We start from the raw sequence: 11,734 nt of genomic DNA, 5'->3' as shown, positions 1-11,734 counted from the left end.
GTGTGTGTGTGTGTGTGTGTGTGTGTGTGTGTGTGTGTGTGTGTGTGTGTGTGTGTGTGTGTGTGTGTGTGTGTGTGTGTGTGTGTGTGTGTGTGTGTGTGTGTGTGTGTGTGTGTGTGTGTGTGTGTGTGTGTGTGTGTGTGTGTGTGTGTGTGTGTGTGTGTGTGTGTGTGTGTGTGTGTGTGTGTGTGTGTGTGTGTGTGTGTGTGTGTGTGTGTGTGTGTGTGTGTGTGTGTGTGTGTGTGTGTGTGTGTGTGTGTGTGTGTGTGTGTGTGTGTGAGAGAGAGAGAGAGAGAGAGAGAGAGATAATGCCCTGGTGCTAAATATCAACAACTACTTTTCTCAAGTAACAGTCATTTACCTGGTGTGGCGGCGTTGTAATACGAGTAGACCTTGCCTCTCTCCTGGTCCGCTTGACGACCCCTGTCCCATCGTCTCTCTTCCCCAGTACCCAGCCCCTCCTCCAACCTTGGCTCCTAAGAAGAAGAAAAAGGCTTTGATTCATGCCTCAGAACTACTCGAGGATCACTGACCTCTTCCCTGCCAAAGCATTTTTTTCCTTACTGTCTCCAAACAGTTTAAGTCAACTTAATGCATCATAAGTGTAGGCAGAAATTCAGCCACTGGTAAGTCACAATGCTCCCCTAAAATGAGACTTGCAGTAGTTGGTTATATCCAGTTCACCAATGTTATTGCTGAATGATGTACACAGAGTGAAAGAAACCGAATGCAACAGTTTAACCTCCTCGAGGTGGCCGAGGTCGTTGTTCTCCACCATGTCTCCCTCCACGGCCACAGAACCCCCCTTGGCCATCTCATTGCCGTCAAGACTGAGTTTGTCGATCTCGCCACCTTTGCCAGCCACGCTATTAGTTGTCTTGTGTTGGAAGCCTGGCCAGGAGATAAAAAAAAAAATAAGAAGACATGATTATTTAGGTAAATCTGTATGACGAACCTGATGATGAGATAATGAAATCAGATAGTATCAGTAGTAGTAGTAGTAGTAGTTGTTTCCTAGGCAGTCTGGCCAAACAGCCCCGAGTCCCTTAGGAAGGCCACGGCCGAGACCGGGCTTTCCCACAGCGCTCTCAAAGAGTGTATGTTGTGATGTTGGCGTAGGTGATTGTGTGCAATGCAGTCTTCCATAATGTGCTTAATAGTATGGGGTGCTGTGTTGCATCCTGGACAGGCATCAACGACGGAGTCATCCAGCCTCTTCTGGTAGCTTAAGAGGGCTGGATGGTGCCCACATCTCAGCCTGGCCAGGTGGACCCTGTCCTCACGAGGAAGATAGGATTCAGAAGGGTGGATGTCAGGAGGCCGTGCATGCAGCTATGTGTTGTCTTTAAGTGACTGAATGGAGCGGCGAGTGATCTGAGTGTGGGTATGCTTCTGGAAGCTGGTCTAAGGTGGGCGAGGGGAGAGAGATGGCAGTATTTGTGTATGGTATCGTGTGCTGGGTGTTGTTTTGATGTTCCTTGGTGTGGGTGGATGTGCTGCCATGTACTGTAGTGGATGTTGTGGGTTTGTGGAGGCTGCAGCAAGAAACTGGGTGCCTCTCATGTCTAGGTGATCCTTGACTTTGAGGACTTTGGTTTCTTGATGTAGGTGGTCTGTGGGTGTAGTAGCTGTGCAGCCTGTGATTATTTTTAGGGCCTTGTTCTGTATGGTCTGTAGAATGTTGTAGAAATTTTTGGTGAGGTTAGAAGCCCAGGCAGGGCTTGGATAATTCATCACTGAACGTATGTATTGTTTGTATACTGTGGTGGTAGTTTCTTTGATGTGTCAGAATTTTGTGTGGGCAAGTGACCTCAAAGCACTGAGTCTTGGTGTTATCTAATTTTTAATGTTTGTGGTGTGTTGTTTAAATGACATTGATGTATTGCATGTTACACCAAGGATTTTTTGTATGTGTGTATGTGTGTACGTGTGTGTGTGTGTACGTGTACGTGTGTGTGTACGTGTACGTGTGTGTGTACGTGTACGTGTGTGTGTACGTGTACGTGTGTGTGTACGTGTACGTGTGTGTGTACGTGTACGTGTACGTGTGTACGTGTGTACGTGTACGTGTGTACGTGTACGTGTACGTGTGTACGTGTACGTGTAAGTGTACGTGTGTGTGTGTGTGTACGTGTGTGTGTGTGTACGTGTGTGTGTGTGTGTGTACGTGTGTGTGTGTGTGTGTGTGTGTGTACGTGTGTGTGTGTGTGTGTGTGTGTGTGTACGTGTGTGTGTGTGTGTGTGTGTGTGTGTGTACGTGTGTGTGTGTGTGTACGTGTGTGTGTGTGTGTGTACGTGTGTGTGTGTGTGTGTGTACGTGTGTGTGTGTGTGTGTGTGTACGTGTGTGTGTGTGTGTGTGTGTGTGTGTGTGTGTGTACGTGTGTACGTGTGTACGTGTGTACGTGTGTGTGTGTACGTGTGTGTGTGTGTACGTGTGTGTGTGTGTGTGTGTACGTGTGTGTGTGTGTGTACGTGTGTGTGTGTGTGTGTGTGTGTGTGTGTGTGTGTGTGTGTGTGTGTGTGTGTGTGTGTGTGTGTGTGTGTGTGTGTGTGTGTGTGTGTGTGTGTGTGTGTGTGTGTGTGTGTGTGTGTGTGTGTGTGTGTGTGTGTGTGTGTGTGTGTGTGTGTGTGTGTGTGTGTGTGTGTGTGTGTGTGTGTGTGTGTGTGTGTGTGTGTGTGGTTTATGGTGAGGTGTGGGATGTGACTGTGTTCTGCTGTCCAGTTTGTGAGAAGAGTCACTGTAGATTTGGCTGGGGCTATTTTGAGCCTCTTTGTGGTGAACCATTCGTGTAGTGTGTTGAGGCAAGGGTGAATGATGTGTGCAGCTGTGTTTGCGTTTTGGTGCATGCATGTAAGTGTTATATCATCTGCATAGGAAGCTATGTGTATCTGTGGTGTGTGGGAATGTCGTGCATGTATAGGTTAAAGAGTGTAGGGGACAAAACAGATCCTTGGGGGATGCCGTTTGTGAAGTTTCTGATGTAAGAAGACTGACCGGCAAATGTTACGTGTGCACATCTGCCTGCTAAGTAGTTTGCCAGCCATCTTTTTGTGTTATTGTGGATGTTTGTGTTGAGTATTTTGTTTGTGAGGTTGTGGCGGGGGATGGCATCAAAAGCTTTGCTAATGTCTAATGTGATTAGGAGTGTTCTGTGTGGTGGCCTAGCTGAATTCATGCCATCGAAAACTCTCTGTGTAAGGTCTGTAAGAAGGGTGTTTGTGGAGTGTAGTGACCTAAAACCATGTTGTGACTGGGCTAGGGGAATGTAAGGTGTGACTAGTTGTAGTACCAGTCATTCAGTGACTTTAGAGGGGGTGCAGAGGAGTGTGATGGGGCGATGTGAGGAGGGTAACGTGGGGTCTTTGTTGGGTTTAGGGATAGTGATGATATTGCTATGCTTCCAGATGCTGGGTATTATGTTGCGTGAGTAGCTGTAGTTTGATATGTTGGTGAGTGCTTGTATGCCTTGTGGTCCTAGGTTTTTAAGGTGAATGTTGCTTATGTTGTCTGGTCCACAGGCAGATGAGTGCTTGAGATTGTTAATGATGTGCTTCGTCTGGTTGTAAGTGAAAGGTGCGTAGTCTGGGTCTGTGGGGAACTGTCTCTTACCACGGATGATACGTCGGTCTTCGCGATGGGGGTTTAAATGACTGCCTTGTGAAAAATGATTGATGAGAGTATTTGCCTGTTGTTTGTTTGAGGGTATGGTGTCTGTTGTTGTGATGGCAGCGTGTGACTGTGCGGTGTTGCTGTTGGAAAGTGTGATGCTGTTTAGTGTTTTGTAGAGTTTGCTGATGTTTGTTTTGTGGTCAAGTGTTTGGAGGTAATTTTTGCAATTTAGTGTTTGCTGTTCTGATATTTTATTGTTTATCTCAGTGTTGAGTTCTTGTATTTGTTGTATGGTGTCTTGTGTCTGAGGTGTTGGGGAGTGTCGCAGTGTGTCCCGTTGTCTGATGAGGCCTTGAATTTCTGGTGTGAAGTTGGGGTTGTCTCTTTCTGTTGCCTCCAGGGATGTGTCTTTTGTCTGCGTTTCATATAATTGTATCGAAAGTGTGCACAGCGGTGTTGACGTTTGTGATGGGTGTACTGTTTGGTGTTTCGAGATGTTGTTCTGTTTCAGTTACAAAGGCCTCCCAGTTGGCTCCCTTATAATTAGTGTATGTGTGTTTGTGGCCAGCTGGGGTGATTCTGGTAGAACCTAGGGTTTTGACCACTCTCCATGATGTAGTGGTGGCGTGGTTTGGGGAGCAGAAGGTGATGTCTGGAGATGATGGGAGATAGAGGGCTTGGTGTGGGATATGGGTATGTTGGTCTAGACTGTTTAGTATGAAAAGATGATCTGTCTGGGATTGTAGTACCAGCCCTCTGTCTGTGTCAGGGTTGTTGGCATGCCAGGCCGACGACTTGGCGTTGAAATCACCACCAAGGATGATGTTGGGTATGTTAGTGATGTGGTGTATCTGTGGAGAGTAATTGTGTGGTACTGTCGGGGACAATTGGGGGAGAATGTATGTGTTAGCGATTGTTATGTGTGATTTGTTACCAGTGCGTATTTTAATTGATTGTATTTCTGTTGTGGTGTCATGTGGGGGGAGAAGTGACTGAGTGTGTGCACTGGTATCTGCAAAGTTGATGGATTTGTGTATCAGGGTGATGAGTCCACCGCCACCGCCGTCTTCCCGGTCTTGTCGAATGGTGGTGAAGTTATGAAATGTCGGTGTTTTCTGTGCTCTGTGTAGTTTTGTTTCTTGTAAGATGGCAATGTGTATGTTCTGTTGTTTGATGAATTGTGAGAGTTCATGGTTTTTAGTGTTTATGCCATCTGTATTTAACTGAAGGATGTTTATGTGTGCGATGTGTGTTGGCTGCTGCAGCACGGGGGGGAGGTGGTGTGGGTGGAGGGGAAGGGGTAGGAGGAGGTGGTGTGGGTGGAGGGGAAGGGGTAGGAGGAGGTTGTGATGGAGGTAAGGGTTGAGGTGGATTAGGATGGGTTGGAATGGGAGGAGTTGGGGGACTGGATGGTATGGGAAGGGTCAGTGGGTTGACTGTGGAGGTGTGAAGGAAGTAGGAGTAGGATTGGAAGGAGGGTTGATAGGTGGGGGGGAAGGAGCATAGGGAGCAGGTCCAGGTGTTTGTGTAACGTTTTCTGGATGCAAGTGTTGTGCAGGTGTAATTGGTCCAGTTCTTCCAGGAATTGCACTGAACTGAACCCTTTGTCTGTCGGCTCGACGTGATAGGTTTTGATCAAGTTGGACATATGTATTTGTTGGTGGGTCCTGGATTGCTCTCAATGTCCCCGGCTAGAAGAAGTCGTCGAGAAATGACAGCCGGGGAGTAATTTATCGGTGTAGAAAAAACGGTGTTTTTGTGTGTGTTGTGTTGGGAGATGTGTTACTTGCCCGGGCGACCGAAGCCACTCCCCAGGTACTCGAGCCCCGTGAGGGGCTGGGGGGGTTTGCGGTGGTTTGGCCCCCATGCTGTCCTCCTCTTCTCTTCGACAGCCTCTGGGGGGTAGACACACGACGAAGACGCCACCGCTTCAGGCAGTTGTTTTATGTCTATAGTTTGTATCAATCTCATATTCAACAAAGATTTATTTTTGTTCGCTCTGTGATCTGTGTTTACAATATGTAATAGCCGCGTATACAGCAAAAAGGTTGTGTGATATACTCCTATCTTGCAATATACCTGTGTGTGTGTGTGTGTGTGTGTGTGTGTGTGTGTGTGTGTGTGTGTGTGTGTGTGTGTGTGTGTGTGTGTGTGTGTGTGTGTGTGTGTGTGTGTGTGTGTGTGTGTGTGTGTGTGTGTGTGTGTGTGTGTGTGTGTGTGTGTGCGCGCGCGCGCGTGCGCGTGCGCGCCATTGTAATTCGACAAGAGGGGTTTCCATGTTCATGGGTAGAGCTGGCGAGCTGGTAGAGAAAAATATTCATGACATTACTGATGTAATTGTTAATATGCAGATTATCTTATACATCAATGTGCGATTATTCTTGTCTGGTTATTTCTACAGAGTGTACTAGCTAGAGTGACCACGGCTTGCCGTAAATGCGTAAATATATAATTCTAACCTATTTCACGTTTTTAATGCTCTTCTATCGTCACTGTTTCCTGCCATTACTTTTCACACAATGGAGGACCAGTAAAATTTCCAACGCATTTCTATTAAGCCCTAATGTTCCTTAACTTTTTATGTGTCCGAGGTCTGTCTTTTGAAAAAAAAAATGACTGCAAAAATAAAAACATGCAGATGTATCCCTAGCCTGAAAAAGTGTTAAAGCGGATAGTTTTTAACTCTTCACTTCTCACTGATTTTCCTATGCTGTAAGATGTCCTGTGGTAGTATTTGCGTTACCAGTTAAATTAAGATTAATATCCAGCATATGCAAGAGAGTTACTAGATTCAGGATAAGGTGACGTGTGCACTGACCTTTAAATATCTCCTGCAGCTGCGAGGGAGGATTGGTGGGTGGGGGTGTGGGTGGCTCCGTCTCTGTGTGTCAAAAACGATAAGGTTATGCTATGGATGAGTCCTGCCATCTCACTGAAAACTCTGCATGATTTTGCTAAATGCACTAGAGAACAGGTAGCCGAGAGAATATGTTCATCATTGTTTTAGAGAACCTTTACTTATTATTTTTATATTTATTTATTTATTTATTTATTTTTTTGTCCGGCGACAGCGAAAATTCGGCCAAAGGATAAATAGTCGTTCAGCAGTAATTCAATTCCATCATGCTGAAATTTGGTGTTATTCACATTTATCCCTTAGTTTCCAGAAAAAGCAGTGTGTTAAAAATTTATGCCTATATACCTAGAGTAGATACAGCTAACAGCTCAATCATTAAGAGAAAAGTCACAGGCACTCCTCTAGAGACCAGTTCTCGGACGCACTATCTGACCATGTTCTACCGAATGGGGTGTTTTCTGGTACACACACACACACACACACACACACACATTTGTACTAAATATATGAACAGGTGACTGTGCAGTAAGCGGAGGTGATGACAGCAAGGATACGAAAATACTCTCAACCCTTAGAAACTCCAATCTGAGCAAACTTCTCTATGCAAGCATTTTACTATTTAATTCTAAGGATCAGCAAACAGAACGCTATAACTTTTTCCAATCTACTCCTACAGGCACCTTCCTGTTTTAGCCGGACCTGAGCCGGCTCACCCGTTTACGTAGGGAAGCTCTCAGTCTCGCATGCTGCCGTCTCATCTCATTAACTCCAAGCCAGCTCACCCTTCCAGACAGCCCTAAGCCAGCTCACTTTCCTAGCTAGATCGATCTCTCAGTCAGACCACAGCTAGGACAGTCTCCCATCCATCCCTATACTATTCATTCTCCCGAAAAACTCCAGACCATGTCTTCCCCCTTTCAGCCGCAAGGCAGCTTGCTCCCCTTGCAACCAGCTTGCTCCCCTTGCAACTTCACTCTCTCAGCAAACACCAGTCCAGCTCACTCACCCAGGCAGCTTACTTTCCCAGTCACCTCAGTCCCTCAGCCAGCTCAGGCCAAGCTCATTCTCCCAACAAACTCACTCCCTCTGCCAAGACAGACTTAATACTCTCTCAACCACTTCACTCTCTCATCCACCTCTGTCATTCAACCAGTTCATTCTGTCAACCAGTTTACTCTCTTTACCAACTCATTCTAAATAAGCTTCCCGTCTCATCCAAGCCACCCTCCCAAGTCTAAGTCACCCCCCCCCCTCTAAGCCAATCCCCTGACGTCTCAGCCAACCCTCCCCGTATCTCAGCCAACCCCCTGCCCCCCTCAGCTAGTCTCCTTCCCTCTCTCAACCAACTCCCTCCTTCTGTCTCAGCCATCCTACCCCTTCCCCCCTTTCCTCTGTCCCCTCCCCAACCATCCTCGCCTTATTTTTTTCTTTCTTTTTTTCCCCTGCCCGGCCCGAGTCCTGTCGTGATAAGTGAGTTTCCTAACTGTGCCAAAAGAAGAAGGCGGGGGAGATGGATCCGACGGGGAAAAAATGCGAGAATGGAAAATGATTAGATGGTACGGAGATTTTTCTTACTGGGAGAAAGTCGCGGAGAGTTGAAGTAGTGCGGGAGGTTTATCACAGGCGGGTGAGGGATGAGCCACGATAATTGGTAATATTTCCTCCACAGCCTCTCGGAATATCCACGAGGACGAACCGAAGGGGAAACTTTGAGGGTCTGAGTGGGTGTGAAGCCTTAGGCGTGGACATAAAAAGGTTCAGTCGTTTTTTGTTTTATTCAAAGACAAACATACTTCTTGACTGTCTTCGCCACCTGCTCTCGGGGGACAGTGACACGGGGTTTCCAGTAGAACGTTATAAGATTAAATAGTCTTGCTAAAGGTAGAAGTTATGACAAGTGGGAAACCGGTTCCGAAGAGCTGACATTTTTTCTCGAGTTGATGCTGCTTCTTTGGAATCTTGCATAATGGGATTTTTTTACCCGTCCTCGCCCCTGAGGGTGTCGGGGACAGGTATTGTTTTCACTCGATATGTCTGTTTGTTCGTCTGTCTGTCTGTCTGTTAACAGCTTTACGCAAAAACTATACTTTTTTTTTTATTATTATTAAGGCGAAGATGCACGTGACAGGTTGGTGATGATTGGCTGAATGCAACAAGTCCGAATAACATTTCCTAACCCACATTTCCCCCTCAGATATATGACGTTAATTAATAATGCTAGCAAGTAAAGAGATTATGAAGTAATGTTGCATTCAGTCAATCATCATCAACCTGTCAAGTGCATCTTTGTCTCGACAAAAAAAAGAAAAAAAAAACTGAATATAGTGGTATGATTTTGACTAAAATTATAGGGATTATGGGCAATGACTTTCTGATCACTTAGCTAAAATTTGGACCAAATTGGGCCAAGGCTCAGGCGGTAGGCACAAAAAATGTATTAAAAAAAAAAAAAAAGTAAAAATATAAATTTTTTTTCCCGCCAAAACTACTTTCATATTTATTATATCGACATGAAACCAAAACCTAAAGGTGCATCTTTCAAATCTGCATCCTATAACATGCCTCACTGCATCAGGGGGTTAGCGGTTGAGGGGGTGAATATCAGGTGGGTAGGGCCTAAAATTTCAATTGGGCATAAAATCGTCAATTTTCACCAGATTTGCTCCAGATTTGATGTGTGACATTTCTGGCTAGATATCCTGTTGTGTGTATACGTCAGCACTAAAATGACTGCCTGGGACGGGTTTGTTGTGCCTTGACACCGCTTCTTGTTTCTAGCAATTATGCGAATGAAGGCATCGTTGCAGTGCCAACTTTTCACCGTTCGCCAGTTTTTCTCTATATAATTTTACTGATATATCGAAATTAAAACAGAGAACGATCAGACTGCTATGAAAATCTCCCTTATCCTATTATGCATAAATACTTGACAACAGGCTGATTAAAACACACACACACTGAAATAGCCGCAATAACGTCTTCCCCCCCCCCCAAAGAAAAAAAAGCATTGAAATAATCTCAACAACTTCTTCCCATTACCGCCCGTTCATGAAAAATATGACTCGGTAGCATAGCGTCAGTGGGTCATAATCTTGTGAGTTTACGAGTTTTACGGCACGCTGTCCTAATTAGTTGATTTGATTCAGTGTTGTTGATATAGAACGTCAGTATTCTCTCTCTTATTAAGTATTCAAATTATGTTAGTAAAATTATATTGACTAGCATGGAAGAGAAACTTAGTGATATATGCCACACAGATACGAAAGGAAGAGGCATTAGGCAGCCTCTTATGGTCGCGTGATTATGGTTTTAATCCGGCCTGGCTAGATATTTACGACTTTGGGAAGAACATTTAGCTAACACTCACCGTAGAGGTTGATCTTGCCCTCAGTTTCGCCTCTGGAGTTTTTGGCGACACACTTGTACGTGCCGAAGTCGCTGTCTCGCTTGAGGCTGTTGATGGTGAGCTTCATGTGGGTTCGGTACGACACCTCTCCTTTCTGGTGAGAAAAAAACAACACAGGATCGTATTTTTGGAGGCTTTGGAGATGTCGCAGCACCTTTTCCTCAGCGATTTTATTTGCATATTAAATCTCAATAAAAGCTTCTTTGTTATTAATAAACACTGTGTCGATACTAAAACAATATAGGAAACATGAGAGAACGTTAAGATATTAGACGCAAAAGAAATCGCTCAGGAAAAGGTGTGACGAAACAGAATGCTTACAGAAGAGTCCATAGTCATCTGCATGGTCAGTTCAACCCTTTAATAACAGCATAAATCACAGCTCTGGTGTTGTGCTGCTATTACATGATTTTATTAGGCTTAGAAGTGGTCTATGGTTGTATAAGGGATGAAAGCAGTCACCAGGCACCTTATGACGAAGAAAGATTTTGACTATGTTCCTTCTTGCTCCTCCACGTGATTTTATTAGACTTAAGAGTGGTCACCGAAGTCAAAGTGATCAATACAGAAATATAAATTTTATCTCTGGTCAGTAAGGGAAAATTGTAGTTTAACTTCTCCATTACGATGTGTTTTGTTTTTATTGTAATGCTGTACTCATGCTACCACCAGGCGATTATATTTAGATTAAGAGAGACCCTTGGTAGTGACGGGGTTAATGAAGTTTTTGTGAAATCCTTCAGAATCAACACATCTCTGCCAAGCTGAAAATATATATCTCCTAGCAGCAAAATGAAAATGTAAAGAAGTTTCCTGAGTGAAGGGATAAACGTAAAAAAAAAAAATGTATTGCAAAACGAGCTGTTACAAGTAGTGGTGAAGTAAAAAAGAAGTTATAGACAACAAGACGATATTATTTGGAGACAGGATGCCATATATAGTTTGCTCTTATTACCACCAGATGATCTTATTTAGCTTGCAACAGACGTTTCCAACTGGAGGGGATAGAAGTAGCATTCATTAATCCCTTTACCAGCAGATTTTTTCCCTAATCTGCATCGAATCATCTCTGAGTAGCTACAGTAAAACATAAAAAGGAGACATCGTCCTGATGAGACTAAGCCCTTTAGTAAGGCGACGTAAAGTATGTTTAATATTAAGGTGCTCTTGCTGTCTCCAGGCGAGGTTTTCTTGTGAAGATTTTTCTGATTGGAAGGCTTAGATACAACTTTGATTCTTTCACTAAAAATGCATTCCCTTAGGGTCAATAAAATAGGCTGAGGATAAGGAAAATAAAATGAAATATTACATAATCTGGCAGATGTGGTTAAAGCACCGAGTAACAGATTTTCTCTCAAGTGAAAAAATTCGACTGGTCGCAGCCTTATCAATATATGTGCATCTGTGATAGAGAAAGGGTTACTTGAGATTTTTTGGGAAGCCTTTAACTGCCAGGATTGCTCTCAGATGAGCTAAATTTTCTGGCGTTAGCCTGAATACCATGCAATTGCACCAATCGTAATAAAAAGGGTAAACATAATGTGGGCTCACCATTATTAACACACTGTATTTGCTTCTCTGGTGCAGCATGATGAAAGAAATGGGTGGCAAGAATAATCCAGTAAAATACGTCACCTGATTCAATGGGCAAAAGGAACCTAAACTAACCCTTTCTGATATGTGATACTTGCCTCCTTAGAGCAACATGAACCGAGAATACAGTACATAGCAATAATATAATATCTATACACAACTTTTCCGGCACGCAGTATTGGCGTCTCTGGTGCAGCATGACTCAAAAATAATTAGGGAGAAAAAGACGTACAATACGCGGTCTGATTGGAGAGAGCGAAACCTAAA

At 44.3% G+C, this 11,734-nt stretch overlaps 1 protein-coding gene across 1 annotated transcript in view; it reads right to left on the bottom strand.

The window, feature by feature from the left end:
• Positions 1–353: 353 nt before the first annotated feature.
• LOC145406445 (lachesin-like) overlaps positions 354–11,734 on the bottom strand; it is a 478,282-nt gene continuing 466,901 nt past the window's right edge. Inside the window, exons 7-10 of the mRNA XM_080277600.1 lie at positions 9,836–9,968; positions 6,430–6,492; positions 743–891; positions 354–476 (exon numbers count right to left, since the gene is read on the bottom strand). Of these exons, the coding sequence (XP_080133726.1) occupies positions 354–476; positions 743–891; positions 6,430–6,492; positions 9,836–9,968 (468 nt within the window). The remainder of the gene's footprint in view (positions 477–742; positions 892–6,429; positions 6,493–9,835; positions 9,969–11,734) is intronic.

This window comes from Coenobita brevimanus, chromosome 70, assembly GCF_032717465.1.
Source record: "Coenobita brevimanus isolate Jiangsu-jjx chromosome 70, ASM3271746v2, whole genome shotgun sequence".
NCBI lineage: Eukaryota > Metazoa > Arthropoda > Malacostraca > Decapoda > Coenobitidae > Coenobita > Coenobita brevimanus.
Note: the sequence above shows the minus strand (reverse complement) of the source record. Positions and strands in the feature narration are given on the sequence as shown.